Genomic DNA, 27,359 nt, shown 5'->3' with positions numbered 1-27,359 from the left:
TTTGCTGAACATGAAGCATGTGGTTAAATGGATTTAACGAACATTGAAATCCTCTGAACGAATGTATTGGATAGGAAGAATAAAACAAAAAAGTTTTTGACACATTGCCACAAAGTTCTACAGTTACTCGAAAACTAATAAAAGTGTAAATAAAATTGAAGTAAAATTAATTAATAAATTTAAAAAATTGTAAAAGTTTGACCCCGACGTGATTTGAACACGCAACCTTCTGATCTGGAGTCAGACGCGCTACCGTTGCGCCACGGAGTCACATAACGCTATCGTGTTATTTAGTTTACAAGTTATAATTGTTTTATTAATCAAATTTTAAATTGAATTATTGACTTTTACGATAAAAAAATTTTACGTGATAGAAAATAAATATAAGTTAGTTTATATTTTAAAATATTATTTCAATAATAACTTACAAAAAATTTGTTCAATCATAAAATAATTAAATAAGAGTGGGTCTCTAGGATGTTTGTGACTGTCTCTTCTCTAGGATGTTTCTGACTAACGTATGTGACTAATCACTAATCTAACCATAATCAAATTCTAACTGAACGAAAGCAAACGGTATTAAAATAATATATGAATTTACTATTATTGTAAATTCATATATTTCAGTTAATCAACTTTAGCCAGTGAACTAACAAATTAATATATTATTCGTTAACATCCGCCAAGGTATTTTTTAGCAACTGTGAAAATCGAAAAAATAAGATAATTTTTTTCATTCCCCTAGGTGTTTAGAAATTGTCATTTATGTAAGACTATCGAACGAAATATAATTTTTAAGACACGAAACCTGGTATTTATATATTATAATGAAATTTATTTTATTTTACTTGAACAAATGCTAATCAAATACTTTAAAGGTTACTTAAGTTTATTACCAAAACAGTCAAATTAAGATTATATTATTTTATAACTTTCGAATTATTTTTATTTCAATTTTACCAAGAGTGCTGAAACGTTCGTCGAAACATGTAGGATAAGAACAAAAATATTGAAATAAAACATCACACAACGTACGTACGATAACGAGCAACATTGGAACGTGAACGAACGTGCACTCCAATGAATGCATGCTGAAATAAGATTGCGTAATTCCCTTGATATGGTGTTTTTTCGACTGCTATTTCATTTTGTTTTCCAGTTCACGAGATAACAAGTGCGTTTGCTTGCTTGTGTTTTCTTTCCTTTTTATCTCTTTTACGTTCGTTTGTTTGTTTTTTTGCCCTTAGGAAGTTATTGGCTTTTCTGGAATTTTTTAATGTTAAATTTATTTTGTTAAGTTTATTTTTAAGCTTATCAACACATTTTCATTATTAATTTGATATATATCAACCAAACCATGATGTAATGACATATGCAAAATGTCACAAAAATATTTTACAAAAGTAACTGATACAACAACATGTAAAAATTAAACGTTAATAGGAAAAGTAGTAGAAAAAGAGTTCAGACATGACAATAATAGCACAAAAACATTATGTAAATTTCTATAAATATATATAAACATGGAGCCAGTTTACGAAAACATATGCAAAATGTTTAGTTATATTTCATGGGTAGGCTACTACAATCTTTCTGACTTCTCTATACAATGTGCATACACATGTGTACTTACACACAACACATACATCAATCTATGTATGTTCTGCATTACGTTAATATATTTAAAGTATACACATTCAGAAGTGACCCCAAATACTCTTTTGAGGCTTGCAGCTTCCCAAAAAAATAATTTTGTGATAGTTTTGTAGATATTTTGAAAATTTGTTATTTGTGTTTGGTTTTTAGACCACAAATTCGTAACGAAAATGTTAGATTTAGCCATAAAAGAGAAACTCGTCAACAGTTTCAAAACTTGCAAGTACCTTCCCATCCAAGAAAAAACTTTTGGCTACGAATTCTTTATCTGTTTTAAAAATGATAAACAACCTTTTATTTCATTTTTAAGGAACCTACACAAAATTCGTTGAGATGAAAATTCTTGAGGATAATTTGGTGAATGTAAAGTTAATGAGATATGAAGTGTTCTATCATCAGATTTATCAACATAAATGAAATGTTTACATAGTTAAAGGCTTGAAGCATGCAATATATTTTCCCGTACTTTTCCAACGTGTTAGCAAACAAGATTGTATGTGCTGAGATAAGAAATACAATGAATAGATTTAAATTACATAACTGCAGTCATCACATTTTGATGGAGAAGTTATAAATACATGGTAACGACCAACAACGATGTTTTGTGAAGAAAAAATGGAATAATTGCGAACAAAACAAATGTGAATGTACTTCTGTTTACATGTTTACATCAGTCCGATGCCAATCTGAACTTCCAATCATTAAGACAACACTTTTGAGTATTTTGAGTCTAGCTGGTTTACATTTTCAGAAATAATAATAAACAGTAATAAAAATAAGAATAAAAATTATATTTATATTTTTAACAGAAACAGCAATATTGACGTCAATGCTGGCGATATGATAACACGGAAAAGTTTGGAATATGGAAAAATAAATTAATAATTTTCTTATAAAAAAAAAATAAATTCACTAAAAATGTTTTTTGAACTTGTGTAAACAAATGCAACCTTGAATAAAAATACTTTTGGTATAGATGGATGATGGAAGGCTGATGAATGAATGAATGAATGAACGAACGAACGAACGAACGAATGAATGAATGGATAGATGAATGAATGAATGAATGAATAATGGTTTGACAAATGATTGATGGATGGTTAGATGAATACATGACGTTTCTGAACAAAAGTTGGCAATATATTGTGAAGACATCTCATAAACTCATTCACTCATTCATTAACTCACCCACTCACTCATTCATTCATAGTTGCTAACCGTTCCGAATTTGGCGGGACAGTCCCGAATTTCGCCCCTAATGTCCCGCGTCCCGAAACGGGACGCGGGACATAACCATGATAGATTGAACTTAAACTAAAATGTCGGTATCTATCTATTATATATAGATAGATGGTGTACTAAGTGAGCGTCTTTTATTTTTGTATTCATTTGTTCCCTTGCAACAGTTTTCATAATTGATATCATGTTGGTAGAACTCGACAGCAGCGATACACATTTTTGGACATCCAGTATTATCTACTCATCATAATATTATAATTATATTAATAATTATTATTATAGCGTTATCAATTATTTTCATATAAATACTTAAAACATAATAAAGCGAGAAATTAAACTGAAATAATATTTTCAAAGTGGACATGGGTTTAATATTATTTCATAGGTTCCTCTCATTCTCTAACTTCTCCAACATGTTCACGAATGCAATAATATCAGGTGCACAACAAGCAGTCAGGTTGTGAAATACTGTTGAAAGAAATTTTCAAACGAGATTCTGCTTTGATTTTAACGTTTTTATTGGCTTGGAAGCAAACAAGTTTGAGAAAAAACATAATTATTGCATGTTTATAGGAAGCTGAAGAGGCTAATCTATGGTGTTTAAAAATATGCCTCTAATAATCTCCGCGGAGAATTATTATTTCTATATTTTGATAAACTTAGTTACATCATTCTGAAAAATTATTTGAAAATTAGTATAAATTTCAAAGAAAAAATTTCTTCGTTTTATTCTACGAATAGTTTCATTAAATATTTTCCGAATTTTGAATATTTGAAATAAATCAAAGAAATTGTGTGATTGTTAAATGTTTCAAAATTATTTATTTAATACGTAATTTACAATGTTGTTTGAAATAAAATAAAACCAATTAATAAACTCTTTGAAATAGAAACACTGAGCAACTTGCATCGCATCTAAACAACTTGGAAAAAGTGTGAAGGACGAGAAATATTTCTGGAAATGAAGTGGCATCAAATAAAGAAAATTTTTCATTTACTCACGTCAGAATTTTCCAAATGTTGACGCCTAACCATTTTCCATTCATTCATTTGTTCGCTCGTTCGTTCGTCGTTCGCTCGTTCATCCGTTTATTCATTCATTCATTATGAATAAGCCAAGGGGACAATTTTAATTGCTTTTGTTTCACAAATTAAATTTTTTCTGATATTTAAAACAACTGGCATATTATTCCAGAATTGAAGTTAATAAAAATGTCATCATATACTTTTTCACCGCTTAATTAATTTCAAAATGGTTTTACAGAGTTTATTATTATCATAACAAAAACTCAAACAGTTGTTATCATCATAATTACGTCATAAATCAACAAAGAGCGTGTTTTCTAAGCAGAAAAAAATAATAAAATACTACTGTGAACCACTTTTTCGCTCTTGCCAATTCATCTCTACGCCGGTTGAATGTTCAGTTCAGCATCATAATTTTCATCCAACGCGTGCAGCTGTTTGGTGTATTTCTAGAGAGGATGCCATAAAAATGAATTTAGTAATATTAGCATAATCAGAATACTGTTATAAATGAAATCTGATAGGAAAATAAAAAAGCATTGATTTGTCTGAAATTTTATTTTGTTAATAAACAGATTTAAGGTAGTAGTGCTCGAATCACCCTCATTAATTTCTCTTAACCGTGGGTCTGATATTGAACAGTTGGCATCTTCGTCATAGAATCCTGTGAATCACGTTTTCTTAACTACGAAGTTACGCATACATACATACATACATACATACATACATACATACATGCATACATACATACACACGCACCACACACACACATAGATACACACCATACACACAAACACACATATATATCATTGTTTATGTACAGGACTTTATGTATAGTACATTATTATATATTAGTATATATCAGCAACACATACATATTGACGAAGTACATTACATATGCAACTATGAGCAACCAACATAGTTATTCATCTAATTAGTTCGTAGTCAAAGAACCGTGCAAGCAAAATATATGCTCTGAGTTGCACAGAAAGAAGATTGTGTTTTGCTATCGTAGGGTTCTTATATTCGTGTATTCGTGTATGATTGTATTGATGATTGTGTGTGTGTGTGTATGTATGTGTGTGTGTGTTTGAATATACATATGTATACAAATATACGTTTATGTTTGTTATATTTTAGTGTTCAAATGCTTTTTATAATTGCGAAGCATTTATGTACACGTATATATATATATATATATATATATATATATATATATATATATATATATATATATATATATATAACTATGCATTTATATGATTATTGTTTTAAGCATACAAATTGTGGAATAATACATACTTATATTTGTACATATTTGGTGGGTATGATTATTAGGTTTAAAAAGCAGCAATAAGCACTCTTAACATATAGTGAAACAAAAGTTCGTGTTTTGGTATAGATTGCTTCTTTTCGTATTATTCATCTTTGTAATAAAACTATTTCGATAGGATCTGGAAAATTATTTATTCCTATTTGTGTTTGTGTTACGTATTTTTCCAGGTTTGTGAACACATCTCTCTTACTCACTTTTGGTATTATTTTCATTAATTTTATTCAATTTTATTTATTTTTTTATGAAGCTCATAAAAAGAAGACATGACAACCGCGTCCAGTTTTGTTGATGAAGTTTACGGCCAGTTTTTAGTTTGTCCACTGTGCTCGGAACTCTACAAACATCCGAAAGTGTTGACATGCTTGCACACGTTTTGTTGCGAGTGCCTTGAAAATTATTACGAAATGGAAGAGCAGGAGCGACCGTACAGATTCCTCTTGTACAACAGAGCCATTTCATGTCCTATCTGTCGACAAAAATCTGAGCTGCCAACTGGAGGTATCGGAAGATTCCCTGAAAATTTTTTGGTGGAAAATTTAAGCAACGTGATAAAAAAAAGAATGCCATCAAATGAAAAAAAAGAAGAAATATTCTGCGAAATATGCCGTGAAACAGATGAATCAGGCAAGCAACGTGTAGCAGTGACGAGATGCTTGGATTGCGTCAAACATTTGTGTGAGTTTTGTTCTGATCTTCACAAAAAAACCAAGGTCACCCAATTTCACGCTTTGTTTGATATGCAAATAGAAAAAAGTGTTCAATGTAGGACTCATTCCGATGAAATTGTGAAATATTTTTGCGAACCTTGCGACGAGTGTGTTTGCATTTTATGTGCCTTCCATCAGCACAAGAATCACGAAGTCTCCACCATTGCCGAAGTTCTCGATAAAAGTAAAGATTCCTTCTGCAACATGCTCGATGATTGTTATTCAAAGATCACTGATCTTAAACAACAAATCGATTTCATCGAGCAGTGCGAACGCTCTCTCAAAAAAACAGAAGAAAAAATTCGTGAATCTGCAACTGAAACAATAGCTGCTCTCAGGCAAAAAGAGAGGGAAATGATTTCGAATTTGAAAACGCTTATTGGACAGACTACAATTGATTTAATATCACAAAAAGATGTGATAGAAGAGAACCTCAACCGTTTAGAAAACACGTACAAGTTGACCAGCATGGTTGCCGAGACCAACAACATTGAGCTTCTCATTGCAAAAAAAGATTTAAGAGACCAACTCTCTGATATACTGAATAATTCAAAATTAGAGTTTGGGAAAAAAATGACAAAAAACAATTTAATTTTTAATGAAAAAGATTATTTTGAAAACGTTAGAAGAAGCGTTTGCGACATCTCATTCAAAGATGAAGACGCGTTATGTGTCGTTGCGGTTCAAACTAGCGTTGAAAACTATAGCGATCATCTTGAAATACTCTCTGAACCATTAGAAGATAAACAGAAAAAATCGTTTGCGGTTGTCAAACCCACAGTTTCAAACGATGATAAAGCGAACGAGACTGAAGTTAGAGTTGTCAAGTCAGTCAGCACTTCATCCTGGCAAAAGGCATTGCCTACGGTAGAACTTGTTCAAAACGTCATCCCAGTTAATCATGTCGTTTTAAAACATTGCCCCACAATTACAAAAATAACTAGAAAAGATGCCTTCACTGAAATGCCTCCCATAATCACCGTCGAAAAATCTACGACGACATTGAATGTAAATAAAATCGATCGTGAAACCGCAACAATGCCCGTGATGAAAATGCACAAAGGCGTTTCCACACTGACGACTGGAAAGGCCGATAAGAGCACCATCACTTCTCCAGAGGTTTCGAATGCTTACCGTAATGTTGCGAATGTGAAACGACAAGTGACGGTTAGCAGAGGGACCAACACCGCGGCAGCCTGTCCAGAAGTTGAAGAACATATTCAGCCAACAAAACAAACATTCTCAAGAGGATGTTCACCTGTTTTGTTTGAAAAATTTGTTCAGTCTGAATCGCTTGGCGATAACGCTGACAAACTGCATGGTTCAGCAAATTTGCTTACTACATCCAAAATTCAAAATTCTAGTTCTTTTCAAAATGAACTAGTTGAATCGGATCAACCTTTGCAAACGTATTTCTGCGACTCATCTTCAAGTAAATATGGTCCAGTAGCCGGGAACAACTTTAACGTAAAAATAAACAGCATGTTTTTGAAACCAAATACTCCAAATCGTGATGATAATATTGATGGCAATGCGGAAAGTTTAAAAGAAACAAAAACAAATATAACTGTGAATTCATGTAGTGGAACACCTTTCAACAATCATACAACAAATTCGCATGATGTCAATGATCAGCTCAAGTTTTCTCAAAGCAATCAGCTTTCAATTGTTTCTAACGATGTAAAAATAACTTCGACTAGCACTTCTAGTATTAGCAGCATTGTAAATGAACTGAATGCATCTAATATTCCGAATATAAATCCAATCGGGCCTTTGAAGAAACCATTAATTCTTCAAATTGTACCGCTGCCAGCTGCTTCAGATCAGTCAACGTCGTCAGCCATTGAACGTTTGCAACTAGAAAAATCAACTGTGCAACTCCATTCACAACCTCCAAAAACATCACAACAACCGGTTGAATATTCATCCCAGCAACTCCTGCAAACGCAGCCGTGTATTCCACAGCAGATGACATCTCAACAACAAACATCAAAACAATTATCATTGCAACAACAATCACAACAGCCGCTACAGCAGCCACCACAACAATCACAACAGCAGCCACCACAGCAACCATCTCCAAATTCACCGCAACAAACACCACAACAGTTACTACAACCCCGTCAACAATTATCTCAACTATCGCCTCAACAATCTCCACAACGGCTGCAAATTTTGCAGCAAACGCCACATCAACAGCAGCAACAACAACAAGTTCAACAATCCTCTCAACAGGATAGCCACCAGCAAAAACCGTTGATGAGCCCTAAAAGTACATCTAGTCCTTCCACCCAAATAGGCTCCAAAATAGCTTTTTTGTCTGGAAAGTTACAAAACCAAAGCGATTCAAGATCGCAGTCAATGTTCTCATCGCTATCAAGACTGAACAAACCACTTTCAAACGTGAGTAACTCAACGCAGAAGTTGAATGAATCCAACACCAACGTCATTCCGCCCCTCTCAACTTCTCCACTTTCGCCGTCATAATATCCGACTGACATCTGGAGAAGAAATGAAAGCTAACACCGCGTCGTTACATCTCGCTAGAGATATTTATTTAAAAATCACTCGCTGCGTTTGAGGCGTTAATAACAATCATTTTCGTTTTTTTATCTTTCATTTAATTTAATGGGTATAATTTTTTTTCAAAGTGTTAGTTTTAAATATGACTGGTTTATTTACATAATAATATTTCCACTAACGAATATAAAAGTTCTAACTAAAATTTAAAAAATCAAGTCAACGGTACAATTTGGTCCTCGCGCACGACTTCAAGTGTCCGTACAAAACGTTATTTTGTATGCCATGGTTCGATATGAACGTAAGAACGTTACGAAAGTAATCACTCCCGGGAGAGTAACCGAATGTGTGAAAACAAAAATTTATGAAAATAAATTGTTGAAAACTAAATGAGAGTAGCAAAAACGAAAACGTTCTATACATAAGATGTCTTTCAGAGGACGATGAGAGGAAAGTGTTGCAGGTTAATGATGCTGGTAATGTATGCCAAGCCTGTATTAACAATGAAAAGGATGATGACGTGGCGTAGGAAATGATGATGCTGCTGACGATGACGACGATGATGGAGTTTGGGAGGCTTCTTGATAATAAGGAGCATGCGGAAGATGTTGATAATCGGTTCTTAACGGTTGAGATTCTATCTGGAAATAATAATTACATGCTCATCGTTATCGAATTTGTTTCTATTGTTTAGTTGAAAATTTTTTAAACAGTTGTTTTTTAGCGTATCAAAATTTATAACATTTTGTATACATGTATGTGTAACCGACCATCACTCTTTTTGAACTGGTACAACGCTTTAAAGCCAGTCCCATCGTAAATGTAGTTGGACTTGAAGGTCACCCTGAAAAAGTCGCCGTCTGAATGGACGTACCTGGACAGGCCGTCCTTCACGTCGCAAAGTCGACCCATCTTGCGGTCCGCCACCTGAACGTTGAAGTTGGAAAATTCCACGTAGTCACTTTGTGTTCCTTCTTCGCAACTTTAACATTCAAGTACAAACATAAAAAACGTTTTCAATGTTATTCATTTAATTTAAAAATTGTACTAACTTGTTAAAAAATTAGGAAAATAATACTTATTTTGTTTGAGTTAAAGTTTTTGTCAGTTAAAATTAATTGGAATTGATTTAGTCAATCAATAAATAAAGTGCGGAATGGCAATGGAATTAGCATGCAAGGAAGCAACATCGCCTACCCGGGCCAGACTCCTTCAACGTCGATATTCTGAAAAGTAATAAAGACTCTTTCGTTTTCTCTGCCGGTGAATATGTAATGGCATTCCGTATTTCTTGGGTACTTGCCAGGATGATTTGGGGATACAAAAGTGCCACTTGAAGATTTTTCGCTTCGATAATAGAATCGACAGGCTGAAAATTTATAGCAAGTAAGAATGTCATTATGTATTTGTCAATGTTGCAAAATTTTAATATATCTTTTCAAATATTTTCACTGAAAATTGCGAGAGATGTTTTAATTTTAACAAACTTGTATCGCTCTCCTGGTCCCCCGTTTCAATGCCAAAATCTGCATTCAGGATGAATAGAAGGGTAATGAAAAAAACCACACTTTTCGTTGCAAAGGTGATTGTAACTGATTGTGAATTTAATGAATGTTGATTGAATGCGTTCAAATGCTACTGCCATAATTAGATTATATACAATGATTGAGCGGCCTGTCGCTTTCAGAACTCTCTGTAACAAACTCTTTCTTTACACATGATCTTTGAAACTAAACAATACGAAATCAACTATCCAACCTATTTAAAAGCGAGTTATAAACAATTAATCTTACAAATAAGTAAAAATTTATGAATATATATATATATATATATATATATATATATATATATATATATATATATATATATATATATGTATATGTATGAAAAAAGATTGTTTCTACTTGTCACGAATTTGAAGGACGCGTTAAATCCTCTATACTCCAAATTGTGAACACGTGACCTACTGATGAAAATGACTTCCATGCTCACATCAGAACTCATGTGTTGGTAGGGCTTCTGAATGCCACAGTAGCTCTCCAAATCTGTCAGCTCCTTGTCCACCACCGTTCGAATAGTCACCAGGTCTGCCTCCTCACAACTGCTTTCACGGGAAAAAAAGTTTATTTTTACATTTTTGCCGTAACAACATAATTTTGCAAAATTTTTGAGTGAAAAATTTATTTTCGATGTTTATAAAAATTCAACGCTTTAAAATTGTTTAAATCGAATTAACTCTATAAAAGTATTTAATGCACGTTTTAAAATGAAAATATTGGAATGATTTTAAACTATAATCCGTTTACTTAACTGACATATTTTTATTTTTGAAAACTATATTGAAATATAATTTTAATATTTTGTATAAATGTATAAATGTTTTGAGTGAAAAAAAATTTACGATGAAATATTTTCTTTAAGCTTTCATCACATGTTTTCAGTTTCAGTTACTAACTCAACACTGCTCTGCTGATCATCCTTCAGTGTCGGATGAGCCAGGTGGAAGTCGTTGAAGGTTATCTGCACACGTTCCTTGACGCTGCCAACAAATGTGTACTTGCACGTGACGTCGTTTGAGTAGGGCGAGGGATAATTGGGAGATGTGAAAGTTGATGACTTGAGATAGAGGCTTGAGAAATGTCGGTTGCAGTTCGATGCTGCTTGTTAATTTAATGTGAGCACTCTTTAATAAGTATGTAATAAATGATGAAAATTTTATTTGCACGACACTCACTAAAAACACAAAGTGTAAATAACGTATAGCAGTTAAATTTGTAAAATTTTTCATCCAATCATACGATAAAAATGGTCAGCTCATTTATTACAACGAGTTATTCAACTCTGACCTCCATCTAGTAGGGGTCACTTTTATTTCGCGCCAAGGGTCATACGAATTTTGATAGAGATTGCACATAATCGTCATAATTTTTCAGATTTTTATCAAAATGAAGCTAAATATTTGCATTAATAACTGTCAGCTTGAAATGTTCCAAGGAAATAAATGAGGATGAACCGTGGTTATGTCCTGCCAAATGTTGGATAGATTGCTTGTGCATGCAAATATCACTGATACCCAAGTAGGAAGCGTGAAGAAAATTAATCTGAACAAATGTCCCCTATCTACACTGCACTATGTTTGCCTCACGTTTTCATGGGGTGATGATAACACAGTTGATAAGATTCATGATGAAGTATCTGATAGCCAGTGTGTATAAACAGAAAGTAACGCAATATTTTAAAATAGACCAGCATCGAGTTTGAAAAGTTTCTAAAAATATTTTATACTAATTGTTGAATTAGTTTAACGTTTTAGAAATTAATCACCGAAAATACAGTAACTTCTTACACAATTTATTTCGATTCATTATTGAATAAAGTTATAGATCTAGTGAAGTTATAATTCAATTATTTAGTTATGAAAATAACTTGTGAAAAAAATGTAATGTACATAATTTACACACGTGAGAAACGAATGTGAAAACAAGAGCCAGCGTAGTTACCGATAATGGCGACGAACGTGAACGTGCAGTTTGTAATAATTAATGAGCGTCCAATGGCCAGCAGAGTTATCCAGCCTGCACTAGGCGGGTCGTAAAAATGCAAACAGGCTGGAAAACACAGGAACACGTGAAATTAGGAGGAAGCTTTTTTTTATAATTGCCTCTAAACATTATTTTAAGGCACATTGCAACATAATGCACGACCTGCTTCATATAAATTGCACTACTTTTCTTTCAATATTAAATTGTGGAATTTGTGAAATTTTCTTTGATAAATGTTTTTATATTTAATCGCCTCACAAAAAAAAGTTGATGACTCGACAGCATTAATGTTTTCACTCAAGGATAATAAATTATGTAGTATGTAAACTCCGAATTTAATATGCTATGCAATGAGCAGGTCACATTGTTGAAGTGTTTGTGCTGTGGGATTTTGTTGCTTGTAAAAAAAGGCTTTGTATTGTTAATGTTAAGGTTGTTATGTTGGTGGAATAACATGAAATTCCGTCTTGTATAGTGCATCGAAGGCATTGTAGTTGCACGAACACGCTCGAGAGTACCAATAAATAAGGAGCTGTCCTACTTTCAAATGAGAGGTTGTCGATAGGTGTTCATTGCCCAATTGTCGTAAAAATTAATTCTGAGATAAACAAAAAATGCAAGAGACGCATAAAAAAAGTTAGACTTTCTTTTCCATTTCATGTGTGTTTGCTAGCAAATGTTGTTGGAATATTTGTTATTCACGCATGAATTGTCAGATAAATTTTATACTAGTCTATGTGGAGGAAATCATTAGACATCGCCAACTAGATGGATGTTGTTCCGATCAACTGACTGTGGGCAGGCTACTAATCATATACACATATAAATATGCAGTTTTGCACACACAAAAACACTGAAAAACATATAGAAATATAATTATAAATAATTAATAAAAAATTATAACAAAGAAACAGAGAAAAGCCTTTAATGCTTGTTTATTACTATGAAATGGATGGTTATTTTGCAACAAAAATATTCAACTAATAAAAATAATTGGATTAACAAAAATTGAGTCGAGAAGTAAAAATGTAATGAGTCTGTTGAAAATTTGTTTCCAACTTTAAAGATGAATAAAATATTTGGTATGTGCTCTTTAACTGAATATCAAATAATTTTATCAATTATTCATTAAATTTTTGTGTGAGTTAGGAATCTTGATAAGATTATTTGTGTAAAAGCAAAAAATTCAATTATTTAAAAATTATTTTAAATAAAAAGTTTACGTTGTAAATAATTATAACGCAAAAATATGCGCCTAACATTTTTAGAAATAGCAATGGAGAATCTGTAGTATTTTTTCAGCTTTGTTGTTTTTCTCATCTGACCGGATGGATGGAAATTTTATTTCTAGCTCAAAAAAACTTTATGTCTGACGTTGAATTTTTATATGCGTGAATATGTTACACTTTTTCCCATAGAAATGTTCAAAGAAACAAATTAAGAATTCATAGGCAGAAAAAAATTTGAACATAAACATTTATTCTTCATATTGGTATGAATTGATGTTTGCTAGATTTGAAAATGTTCTGAAATAATATAATAATATATATTTATTTTTTCAATATTTTGTTGTTTTGCGGTTTATTTTTTATTTTTTAATTTTTGTATACGTATATTTAATAAGCCATCGTTAAAATTTTCATTATTTGATTTGAATTTTTATGAAATTATGCTATTGCTTCAATTATACTTATTTCAAATACACTATTTTCATCCATCACATTCAACGCTAATTCAAATGAAATATTTTGAGGTTGATAAATTTTTATAGAATTATTTTTATATCTTATTGGAGCCATAGTTGAAGCCGAAACATCCTCATATTAATTTGTAATGGACAAAAAAACCTTTGAATGATGATTGTGAAGATATATTACATCAAATTACTAATCTTATTAATGCTATGAGATATTTCTAAAAATATCTTTAATTCTACTAAAAATATTTAATAATTTCACGAAACTAGTATAACGATTCAGCACTGTTGATAGCATTTTTATTGTTGTATGGAGGTCGGAGCAAACATCTTCAAACAGGTAGGTAGGTATTAAATAACAAGGTTGACGATATTGCAATTGTACAGGCTTCTTGAATAATTGATGGCACTTTGAATGCTAAAGGGACGCACTAGCCCCTGTCGTAATGGCTCTTCTTCAGATCTACTTTCACGCATTTTAATTTATCAGTTCTTTGAACGGCTTTCAACTCAAAATTTATTTGCGCAAATTATTCCTTTATTGTTTATGTTTTCAAATTTGGATGGTTGATTATATTTTTCATCTTATGTACATTTTAGTTTTTGATTAACTGAAGCAAAAATTGAATAAGAAATTCAAAAAAAAATTAAAACTGAAAATAAATACATTGATGTTTGAGACATTGAAATCACAAGAACGTGAAAAGCAAATGAAGGAGCGAGAATTAAAAGGAAAGTGGCACAAAAGGAATTAGAATGAGGGGGGGAGAATAAAAAGCAGAGCCTGGCAACGAAGTAGCAATCTGTGGAAACATAATTTGCACTTCCAGTGGGATCGTTATTTTCCTAAAAAATAAAATTGCCAGAGGAAAAATAAAACATAAATCACAGAGGCTATGTGTTTAACGATTTACAAAATTCAAAGCGTTGGTTGTTCAACCATATCAAAGATGTTTTTAATATGTAAATAACAGAAACAAATGCACACAATTTTATACAATTTTTCCCGTTTCATTTTTAAAAGTAAAACAAATTCAGAACATTGTTTTAATTTAAACAATACAGCATTATATGTCGTAAATTCACTGGATAACATTGAAATTTTCACAGAACCACTAAAACTACAAACATGGGAGTCGACAGACAGATGATATTCTCAAAAGAAATTTAACAAGATAATTTGCACCAAATTCATGACGCCAAAAAATTTCAAAACAAAACTGAAAATTATAATAAAAAACCTTATTTAATCCTTCCTCACATAAATTCTGCATTTAGCCAGTGGAATGTAGAAAATATTAAAAAGAAAGACAGCATCGTAAAAGCACAAATCACTAGTCAGAAAACAAGTGAACAATAAGTTGACTTTAACCAAAAGTATCAGAATATTTAGGTTACGAGAGATGACCAAATGGATGAAAACATACGCAAGATAATGGACACAATCAAAGAAAATATTCTGTGAAATTGATCGATCATCGGCTGCTTTCCGAAAAGATTGCTCTAATGATTTATGCTCTCTATTTACGAATTGATAGTATTTTTATTTCTTCAGCTACTCTAAGGTTTTTTTTTGTTCGTAAATCAGATTGTGAACCGTCAGTCTGATCGAATATTTTAACAAATTTTGTTTTCGATTTTTATATTAGTTTAAAATAATTAAATAAAACTATAAACTAGCAAATACTAAACTGAGACAAATTAAATTTTAGAACTCTTAAAACCAAATTAAAACCAGAATACACAAAAATTCACAATAAAATATTCTTATGATTAGTCTAACACAATAACATAAACAGCTCAACTGTATGAACTAACTTACAATCATGTTTCGGGTCCGAAGACGATGATAGTGAGTCGTGAACTGGAGTGTCACCTGGATTGGATGGCAACACACCTGCTGTAAATATAGTTTATTTTTATTAAAACCACTTAAAAAAAGCTAGACAACATTTTTATAATACACACGTACATACGCAAACACACATTTGACGTACAGACAAAAATTTACTGTAATAAATTAGAAAAACTGGGAAACGTGAGAAGTCGTTGAAACAATCAGAACGCTCGCATAATTGCATTAGTTTCTAATATCACTTGTGACAATTAGCGCAGCTGCAATGCACATTCAGCCGCAATAGAATTCTCTGAATTTCTCTCGAAACCAAATTATCATCGCGTGCGGTTTTACGCTGGATGATTACAAAACGCAACTCGAAACTTTCTTGCGAGAGAGTGCAGTCCCAACTGGTGTTTTCAAAAATTGCTTGTTATGAAGAAAAGGAGTTTTAAGAATTCAATCTTAAGTAACGTCTGCATGAAGGAGTGGTTTTTTTTAATGTATAAATTTTCACAAACCGCAACGATTAATGGTTAGCACTGATACTGCACCTACATCTAACATTTCTCACATGACGTCCGCTTTATAAACTTATTAGTGAGATTTTCTTTCAATTATTGCTTGCGTTAAAAAATTAAATGTTATTGATAAATATTATAAAAAAAAATAAAAATTATACAACGCCTAGCTTCCTGCTTACAGAACTCTACTGCATGCCATCCAAAAATATGAAAAAACTTCAATTAAATAAGTAACACTAGAAATCACATCACTGCTGTAGATAGAGACAAAATTTTCAATAACTCAACATTATATCTCTAACATCCACTCAATCAACAAACATCATCTCAATAAATCATGCTAAATTAAGTCTTCTTGGCTCAACAAACGTCCTTACATTCTCGTCTTCCATATATATGTTTTTGTGTATACTAGCTTATATATCTCATATATATATCCAAGAATATTTATATATTTGGATACTTGTAAGCATTTTGTACATTATTTTCATCGTTTCATAAGCCAGCCATCTTGAAGACAGTCAGAGGAGATCAGCCAAATGCTCTATAGAAACCATACCAAGTATTCACTACTTTTCAAAGCCAATATGTCCTCTTGTTTTATTGGTTTTCCCTCATTTTTAGGCTTCTGTTGAACGTTTTATTGAAAGTTTTTCTCAGATCATAATATGGTGTCACTTGAAAATTACCCTGTTTAGGTTTTAATTAGATACATTAACAAAACTGCAAAACTTTTAATGAAAATCAACTAATTTTCCCTAAAGCTTTCACATTACCAAATTATGAATGTGTGCCGGGTGGAAGAAGTGATTCTTAAAGGCTCCTAGTTAAATCTTTCTAATCCTGGTTTTTCATGCATCAGTTTAAGTTTGATAATCGCAAATAGCTTTTATTTTTAAACATTATTTTATATGTCTACGATATCATAATCAGACGACATCGTGTCTCTAATGGATGAACGTAAGAAGGTAAAAGGTTGCTATTTTTATAGTTACAAAAAACTTGAAATGACAAGGCTCGAGAAAGAAAGAATATCATAATATCTATCTTTAAATTTGAACTATCAACTGATCTTTCTAAACATTAAACTTAAAAATATTTATTTTCACTTACTTTACATGCCTATTAAAAAAACTTAAATATTAACAAAAATATTTGACAATTTATAACGTGAAAAATATTCAAGAGGTGAAATATTTGAATGAGCAGAATCACCAATTTTAAAAATACTACATCAATTAAAATCAATATCTGAAGTCCAAATTGTTTCAGTCATTTATCATTGTCATTTTTTATTATGTTCAATTGAAACTTTTTAACAACTATATTATTTGAATTTTTTATTTTTTCAATTTTCTACTTCTTCAATTTTTAGATATTTATTGAAATCTCTTGATTATGCGAGTATTTCTGTGGCCAAGTTGATGCAGCGGCGTGGAGTACGTGATGACAATTTAGGGAAGAGTTGTTCAGATTCTGCCAACTCGCTAATTTTTTGGCTACAAAAATGTTGTATATTTTGTTTTCACATTAAAATTGTGTGGTCTAAGATAGGATTAAATTTAAATAATCATCAAAACTTTTCGTCAAAAGGAATTTGAATTATTCAAAAAATTACTTCAGTTTTTAAAATGTATATAATGAAATAAAAATTAAAAAAGCAAAAATTTTGTAACTAAACTTGATAATAATAAAATGTTTTACACAAATAAACACCAAAACGTGATGAACATTATTATTAAACCTGGGCTAGTTGATATAGAAAAATCGTGTTTCAAGTTTTGTTGTTGCTGTTGCAGCTCCAAGCTATGTCGGTTGTTTCTGTTTACGTACGACTGTTGTTTGTTGTCGTGTAGTAAGTTGTTGTTGTTGTTACTACTGCTGCTGCTGTTGTTGTTGTTGTCGCGGAGATGATGATAATGATTGTCATCTGAGTCATGCGGTTTGCGAAATGATTCAGTGATGTGCACATTTGCATTCGCATTCATAAAAGAACCGTGATTGATGACATTTTTGCTCAGTCCAACATCATCCGTTCTGACGTCAACCGACATCTGCGGAACAAAATTGTAAAGGGCTGCAAATCCCTGTTTATGATTGAGTTCGTCTGTGATGAGTTCGAGGTAGAGGTGAGTGGAAGATGATGTGATGGTCTGCGAGTTGAGGATGCCACAGTAGATGTTGATGATGGGAGATGTTGCGTCCGAGCCGTCTCTCGCCACCAAACGGTCGGGACTGCTGCTACAACTGTTTGGAAAGTCAGGAAAAGTCAATTAAACAACGTGGAAAATGATGGAGATAATAGAACGCAGAAAATTAACACGACCACTGAAGAAAAATTTAAAAGTTAATCAATCTCAAAACTTGAAGACATTTTTCAAAAAATAACGAATCAACGAACCAACCACCAATCAACCAACCGACCGATCAACCAACTAACCCAGTCTGTACTGAATTAATTAAATTAAATTTCCAAAAAGTAAAAAATGTCCATAGACCAATAAAGAAATTACAATAATAAATTTAATATTTTTACAGTTCAAACATTTTGGAACAATATTTTTTAACAATTTTTTTATTCATGTTTATTTAGAATCATTAAATATAAATCTCATTCATGAAAGAATTTAAAACTCTTACTATTCACTTTGAAAATATGCCTCTGTATTACCAAAATTAGGAAAAAAGTTGGACATAATGAATGACAAGCTGAATAATTTTCCTTATTTCTCAGAAATATCAATCAATTTTTGCATTAGGAACGTATGAAAACTTCATTTTCTATCAAGTCATAAAACTTAACATAACGTAACATGACAAAACATGATATGACATGACATTACATTACATACATATATTACATTACATAACTTACTAAAGCGCAAAAATGTGATTGGAAATATATGGCGATCAATTTGATGCCAATGCAACTTGAGCCGTTCCCTAACGCAGAAGCGTGTAATTTGTTAAATGTTTAACATGACGGTGATGTTAAATAAAATCGTTCGTTAATATATAAGTAATTTTAATCAAGTTATTTATTCAGTACACATCCAATGTATTAATAATTTTAATATATTATTATAAAATAAACCTGAACTCAAAAATTTCAAAGTTCCTCTATTTCACTTGGTTGCTAACGAAATTTCTAAAAATATTTGAAATTGTCCTACATAATTTTTTTCAAATAACACACTAACAATAACCACAACGTGACATATGAAGGGCAGTTTACTGGAGTTGGAATGAAAAGTTGGAATGATGCTCGTACGATACGATGAAACCCATCAGGAAGACCATTCAGCAACAGCAGTAGGAGGCAAGCAGGCAGGCAAGCAGAACATTTATTTACGCTCCTTCAACTTTACAACGCCTACCGACCGTTACATTTACATTAAAAATGCACGAAGGGACTAAGACGAATGTTCAAACTTGCGAAGAAGTCTTTAAAACCTACTCAGCAATCTCGCGAAATAGCAACCACACCGCTATCACCTGGCCTACATATTTCGTTCATTGCGTTTTATTGTTATGTTAAACAAAAATTGAAAATAAAAAATTTGAATGAACAATCTACAAAACTTTAATGGCGTGCAGAAACGTTTTTTTAAGAAAGTATACACGCAAATTTATTTTTACGTGAATGATAGCTCGTAGGTAGGAGAGTGTATAGCCGGGTATCAATAATGCCTTCATTGCTTAAATGCTATCTTAATAATTTCAAGCACACAAACATATGTCTGCATGTGCACATACACACCTCCAACAAGGTACTGCATTCTAATCTGCACAAATGCATATCTAATTATTCACATACTAAGAACCACAATCAGCTCAAATTATTAACTTCAGGTGAAATACTTGAAAAGAGATAAGTTTAATATTTACGACATAATAAAAATTGATAAATTGTAAAAATAAATCAATACAAAAGTGGTTGAAATTAACGCATAGAGCAAAACATTTCAACATTTCAACAAAGCCTAGTACAAGATGCAACACCCCACGAATTCGGTCAACGTATAGAGATAACAAACAACCCAACGTGCCAAACATTGGAGCACAACACACAACAGAGCGAGGTTTAAAGCAGACGTACATGTTTTGATGTTTGCGATACATATGCACATTCACGTATGTGTACAGAGTACAATGTACAGTACACACACGCATACATACATATGCACAACGAAAAAGATATAGTGTGGGGTTATTTATGATTGTGTGCAACTGAACATTTGCATAGGTAGCAGATTAACCTCGATAGAGAGAGTCCTAGTATGGAGAATACATCGGGGAAAGAAAAAGCAAAACATCTGACCCCACAGAAGGCCTCATACACTGGACTTGTTTATTTTTACGAAACATCGCCCGCCACTAAGTCTTTGCCTATCAGTAATGCCCGTCAATGTTTCTGTCTGCATTTTTGCCTATGTTTGTTTGCATCATTTTATGCCTGACTGAACGCTTCAAAGCTTATGTAAACTGGTACATCAAATGATTAATTGTCACAACAAAGGCAATATATAACACTAATCATAATGAAACGGGGTGATGACGTTTTTCAATAAAGAATAATATTTTTTTTAAGTTAAGTAAAAATTTCTGTTGAAAACAAAACTTGTATTCTACAGAATTAATGTACCAAACATACACACACACACGCACACGCACATACACACATGAACACATACAACATCTCACACAAACACACACATACACATATAAACAAACACACAAACAAACAAAAACTCTTATTTTTGTTGCAAAATTTAACTCTTATTATATCGGGGAGGACAACCTTGTACCTTTCCTTAGAGGAAACTTCGATTTGATATAAATGTATAGGTATGCACATATAAACACGTATACACATATATGCATACACATGCTTGTATGTAAATATAATATATGTATGTGTGAATGTAAGTGTTTGCGTACGTATGTGTGTGTGTGCATGCCTGCGTGTGTCTGTCTGCATGTGTTTGTGTGTTTATTTGATTTTTTGTGTGTATGTGTATGTGTGTGTTGTATATATGTGTGTGTGTAGCGGTTTCAAGGGTTGATGCATTCTTCTTCATCAGCTATGGAGAGCAATAAACATAATTAAACTAAGCTCGCCGAACTTTTCTTTTCAGCTCAGCAAGTCTCTTACGAGCGACAAACGTTGTTAAATGTTGTTCCTTCCAAAGAATAACATAAAATACCTCAAATATTCAAACTATTTTTCCGTGTTATATTTGAAAAAGTGCATTCAAAAAGAGACTGATCACTATGGAGTCTGGTCACACCTACTTTTGTTAAGGATTTTATTTGGAAAAGCTTTTAAATAAAATTTTTGTTAATCTAGCATAGCAAGTGATCAAAAAGAACATATTTTATAATAATTTGATAACCTCCAATTGAATTTTTTCTTTGTAGGTAATAACAGTTGTTTTAATGTTTGGTCTCAAGTGTCGTTTGTAACATAAAATAACATGTCATAACATAACTTTATTAGTGGGCTCAAACCAAAAGTCCATATGCCCACATCTAATAAATATATAAAAATGTGCACAAATAACAAAATAAAAATTAAAATAGTTAATAACAAATTTCAACACAAGGATTGTAGTAAAAATCATCGTCAATCATGAATATATCGAATTCGATCTCGAATTTTTTTACAGTTTCAGCTTCCTCATCAGAAAGGGAAGTTTGTTCCACGGAAGAGTTGTCCTGCTTGAGAATGAGTATTTCTTTGCGTTCGCGTTGGATCTATTCACATCGAGTGAGTACCGATGTCCTCTGGTTTGTGTATCTACATGTATAATCAACAATGGAAAAGATTTTTAGAAAATTTTAATTAGGTATCCAAGAAATCGTCGAAACTTCAGAGAAGGAAGAATCAGTTTCTGCAACATCTTCATATAAAATAATTTATATGCTAACCATATTCAAATATATGGTTTTATATTCAATATTTCTTTTTTTTATAATTGATTTATTAAAAAATGATGTTGAACAAATATCATAAAATAGCAGATGTCAACGAACAAATTGAAACTATACTCAAATAAATTAATTATATATTGGTTGACTGCCAGCGCAAACTTTAGTTTGTGGGTAATTTCAAGAACTCAGTTGTTTAATTTGAGATGGTTTGAGATTCAGCTCTTTCTACTTTTGTCAAAGTTTTAAGTTTTTATATTGAACTTAATTGAAAATTTTGTGGTCAATTATGTCAAATATATTTTTAACATTCTTTACGCCCAATAGAAGGTAAAAATTCCATTTGTTTAGTGCAACGGGAAACTAAATTGATAGCTTTTTTCCATTTGTTTACATTAAGACACCGCTTCCACTCTATCTGAATATAAATGAGCAGTTTTGCAATTCACGTTTTCTGATCAGACTTTCATAACATGCTTTATATGGCGCATTTGAATAATTGCATCAAAGTTCTGTCGAGTCCCACTAATAAATTTAATGTCCCGGTGTTTTATAGCGAGACAACTTGGGAAATTCTGAACTTTTTCAAATTTCGTTCTTCAGCTCGTAACTTTTTCCATTAGTTGACAATGTTTCTTACTTTTATGGGCCCTAAGTTTGATCTATATTGATAGTATACAAAATATTTGTAAGCTTTAAATATTAATAAAAGCTAAATTTTAAACCCCCTTTCCGTTTTATAGCGCAGACTGTTTGCACAACACTAGAGGATGCGATGTTTTTGTTGAGACAGGAGTTTGATGCCAATGTTAATACACGGCAGACATTTCGATGGCATCTCTTCTTTACTCTTTGAAAACCCAGCCGATCAATAAAAATCTGACCTTCTTTAAAGAAACTCGTTTATGCTTGCAAAACGCCACTTTAATTGCCCAAGTTCTTATCTGGGACAATAACCATGATTTAAATCACTCTGTCATTTCTCCCCAGTTAAACCCCTTTATTTGAAGTTTCGACGAAGCCCTACCGTGATGATTATATTAAACTGTACGAGGTCATAATAAAATAATTTTTGGTTTTTCAGTCAAAATAAATTTATACTCTATTGAAATAAGGTCAATTAATTCTAAAGAATACATTTTTTTAAATTCAAATTTGGTTTAATATTTTAGAAAATTTCAATATTAACAATTTTTAAAAAATGAAAATTGAATTTACAAAAATTTGAACACGATTGAAAGACATTAATTGTTGCGAAAAAATTATAAAAGGCATTTAATATCAGCCGCGTGACATGAGAGACGTTGCAGCGGATATAAACGAATTATCATTCGTTTTCAGAACGATGGACGATGCTGTCTCGTCTCGCATCGCATCGTATCGTATCGCATCGTATGGATGTTTGAAGAGATGCATTCCGGCATGCCTGAGTTACTATGTGGTTCGTGGCTTACTCGATATTGTTTAAAGCCATAGTGAGTGACATAAATTCATTGTGGTTGTCTTGCTTTGGAAAATAAACCATTTTAAAAACTAATTGTTTTAAATTAAATTAAATGCATTAGACTGACAATTGAAAACTAGAATTCAGTCTCTTGCTGTTGCATTGTTGTGATTTTTTCAAAACTTTTATTGTTATTTCTCAAATCCTACCCTATTTTACTCATATTTTTAGTTCAACATGGCTGTCATTCATTTAATACTTGGTATTTGATGTGGGAAAACAATCAAACTTCAATTTTTGACATTTTGTGCTTACTGTGATATTTATCACAAAATGTTGCAAACTTGTATTAAATAAATACTGCTGTCCTACTGCTTTGAAAAAAGATAAAATCGAGCACACCTCTTTTACGTAGAACGAAGAACGGCTTCATCAAAATGTTTATACTTTTAAAATAGGGTAAAATAACAAATGACATCAGTTAAATATTTATAACGTATTATTTTTTCAAGTGACAAAATTGAAACAGACGTCCAATTCATTTAAAGTCACAAAGAAATAACCATTGGAGGGGACTATCTGAATTATTGCCGAACTGTGCAAACGAGCAAATGGGCAGGTAAGTGTTAGTGTTGCTTCCTACAAGCCTACATGCACGTCTTGTTATGCTGGTGCTTATGTTTACGATTGATGACCAGTTTTTATCAAAACAATTTCAAATTAGGCCTTCGTTTTATCATTGAATAAATTTTAACGCAGAACACGCATCAGTTTTTTGCATGAATCTTTTAGATTTTTTTATTTCAGGTAGCAAGGCTTTCATCAAGGAGCAGGCAAATTATTTCCTTCTTTATTTTCCTACTGGAACATAAATTTTGCGGGGAGTGCTTTCCTAAGCTAATTTTCTTCCCAGCTATTTCTCTGTGTATTTCTGTTTTTTTCTGTTACTTCGTTATTTTTTTTTTCGAAAAATTATCAAATTCTCATTAACTCAATTCACTCAGATATAAAAAAAAAACTTAACAATCCTGATTACATTTTGATAGAATATTCTAGCCAAAAAATAATTTGTAACAAAATTGATAACAAATATTTTTGTAAAAAATATTTAAAATTGTTTTAAATAGCATGAAAAACAATATTTAATAGCAGCAAATCGCCAATTAACAAACGAGATATAATAATATTGTTTTTGAATAGAAGATGTTTTCAAAGCATCTTTGCATTCCTTTTAAAACTATGCCGTTGCATAATTGTATCTGTCTCTAATAATAATTATAATTATAAAGACCATCATTATAAACCATACCAGTCATTTTGCTCTATATTTATGTCTCTCCATAAACCATATTATCCGACGTAATATCGCTCAATAATTTTGTCGCCACGCGGTAAATCCGCTGCCTAATTGTGCTGATCCTTGGTTATATAGTTCCACAATCATATAGGCTGGTAAATAAATTCTAAATCATTTTGATTCAGGGAGTCTTTAAATTATTTCATTCCCCCTCCTGCTCCTGCTGTGACCTCGAAGTTCATCTCCTCCTTAATTCATACTGTCTGCTTCGTTTGTTCTCCGACATTCGAGGTAACCATAATTTATGGAAGCTTGCGTGCGTGCGTGCGTTCCACCGCATAGCAACATGACTGCATATTGCCTTCCAACATTTACATGTTTCATAATGTACCTTTCTTGTGGTTTTTCATTCATTTAGTTTCAAATTCGTGCAACTGTAAGCTAGCACAGACTTACATGTCAATTTGTTAATGTGTGCAGTACATATATGTAGGTATAAGGACAAGTCAACGTTATTAAATCCAATTTCGTAACGCGATCTGGCTGGTTTTCTACGTTTTCAACCTCCTGTACGACATGTTTCCTTGTTAATGCTCACTAGAATTTTTTGCTGCTTGTGAAGCGAGAGAGAGGGGCGGAAATTATTAGTTACAATAAGTTGGTATTTGTGCGTAGATGCCATTTGTAACCAGGCAGTCTTTCGCCTGGTGTCGGCACGGATCACAGGACAGCTTTTTCAATATTTTTTCTTTCTCTATGATAATGTATGCACATGCGTCTTGCCTACATGTATGCATACATGGATACATATTTGCACGCATGTTCACATAATTACATACACACATAGGCAAACAAACACAAACAGAATGTATATATTATGCATACAAACAGCAACACGCAAACACTAACACGTAGAAGTATGTACACAAATTCGCACAAGTATGTACACAAAATCATAAATAAATAACAGAATAAATAATAAATAAATCATAAATAAATAACAGAATTTCACTTAAAAGAAATATTAATGCATAAAATTCACACTCTAACTCAACCTTCAAACAAAAACAATTACAAATGCACATATAATCAGTCTCTTGAGGGAAAACATACAAACACACACACACAAACACATATACACACACAAACAAACAAAACTGAATTCGTTTGTGTCAGTACAAGTGAGAGAGGACATATTTCAAAGTCACGTGTGCACCTTCGTGTTGTGGATCATGTAACGAAGTAACATGGTAAAGGTAGGGAGTGTGAAATGTTTTGTTGCAAAATGCATGTGTGTTGTTGCGTACGTGTGTGTTATGCATTATGTTGTTGTTGTTACATGTGTTCTTTTATATGTAGCAGCAGTTTCTGTTGCGAGTTGAAGCTGCTGCTGCTGCAATGAACACGTGTTTATGTTTATAACTGCTGTTGTTAAATTTCAATGTGACTATCTTGCGTGTAAAATATGTTCTTGCCGTGCAAATGTGAATCTACTGAGTTTTAAGTTCAGCCGAGAAGGTTGCCACATACGTTTTATCGTCCAACGCGCGTTTGAAAGTTCTTGACAAGTTGTGTTTGCGTCACATTTGAATGGGTGCGATGAATTGTTCAGCACCTCTGCCATGCCATATGATGGAGATTGTCGGAGCACCTTCTCGTGACATATCGATGATATGAACACCCAAGAACACGAATTTGTTTGAAGGCAGAGATAATTTTCACATTCGAAATCGAAACTTAAATGTTGATTCGTATAATATTTTTATTTTTTTCTATACAATTTAGCTATATTTTATGAACGTTAAAAAACCTTTATAATTAAAAACAATTTTTTATATAGCATAATATATTTTTTCGCGAACATTATTACTATCTACTCTGCTGTGAAGCTTATGAGTCTTTGTGTCATTTGTGTTGTGATGAATTCTACTCTAACAAGTCATTTATCATGTATAGCATCTAGAGGCAGGCAGCATTATTATCTCCTCCTAGCCATTCAAACAGCGGCAGATTTCCTTTGAAGCTTTTGTGTGATCCCACGTTACGTTGCAGGTCCAGCATTGATATCATGTGCCAGCAGAGTACATTTTTTAGCAATAAAATAGATGATTGAATTCGTTCGAATAATATTAATTTTAAATTTTAATTTCAAATTTCAATATCAAATTTTAATTTCAAATTGTTAAATGTAAAGGAAAAAATGATTTTATATATTAGAAGAAAAATTCATTTTGCAATAATTTAACAGTTACAGTTACGTATGATTAATCCAAAAAATGTTTGAATAAAGGAATGAATGAATAAATGAAGAAACGAACGAACGAATGGATGGATGGATGGATGGATGGATGGATGGATGGATGGATGGATGGATGGATGGATGGATGGATGGATGGATGGATGGATGGATGGATGGATGGATGGATGAGATGGATGAATGAATGGATGGACGGCGGACGAACGAACGAGAATGAATGAATAAATGAATGAATAGATAGATAAAAAACATGTGTATGTATAGAAAAATGAAATAAATGAATGATTGATTAGAAAGATATTGAACATATAGATTAGTCTCAATTTCTTGCTGGACTTCCCTCTCAA

At 32.1% G+C, this 27,359-nt stretch overlaps 3 protein-coding genes across 3 annotated transcripts; 1 reads left to right on the top strand and 2 right to left on the bottom strand.

Annotated features, from left to right (window-relative positions):
- Nucleotides 1–5,520: 5,520 nt before the first annotated feature.
- HELRODRAFT_72857 (hypothetical protein) lies at nucleotides 5,521–6,141 on the top strand (the record flags this gene model as incomplete). Its single annotated transcript, XM_009013496.1, has 1 exon — nucleotides 5,521–6,141. A coding segment is annotated over one exon (621 nt), but the record flags the coding sequence as incomplete, so codon positions are not given.
- A 3,078-nt stretch (nucleotides 6,142–9,219) lies between these two features.
- Nucleotides 9,220–11,121, bottom strand: HELRODRAFT_73048 (hypothetical protein; the record flags this gene model as incomplete). Its single annotated transcript, XM_009013495.1, has 2 exons — nucleotides 9,220–9,458; nucleotides 10,947–11,121. Coding segments are annotated over 2 exons (414 nt in total), but the record flags the coding sequence as incomplete, so codon positions are not given.
- Nucleotides 11,122–17,454: 6,333 nt separating this feature from the next.
- Nucleotides 17,455–18,779, bottom strand: HELRODRAFT_167753 (hypothetical protein; the record flags this gene model as incomplete). The annotated part of the gene is made up of 3 exons (XM_009013494.1): nucleotides 17,455–17,582; nucleotides 17,828–18,330; nucleotides 18,724–18,779. The coding sequence occupies 3 exons, from the start codon at nucleotides 18,777–18,779 to the stop codon at nucleotides 17,455–17,457; spliced, it is 687 nt and encodes a 228-aa protein (XP_009011742.1).
- Between the last annotated feature and the right edge of the window lie 8,580 nt (nucleotides 18,780–27,359).

Source organism: Helobdella robusta, assembly GCF_000326865.2.
Source record: "Helobdella robusta unplaced genomic scaffold HELROscaffold_12, whole genome shotgun sequence".
Taxonomy (NCBI): Eukaryota; Metazoa; Annelida; class Clitellata; order Rhynchobdellida; family Glossiphoniidae; genus Helobdella; species Helobdella robusta.
Note: the sequence above shows the minus strand (reverse complement) of the source record. Positions and strands in the feature narration are given on the sequence as shown.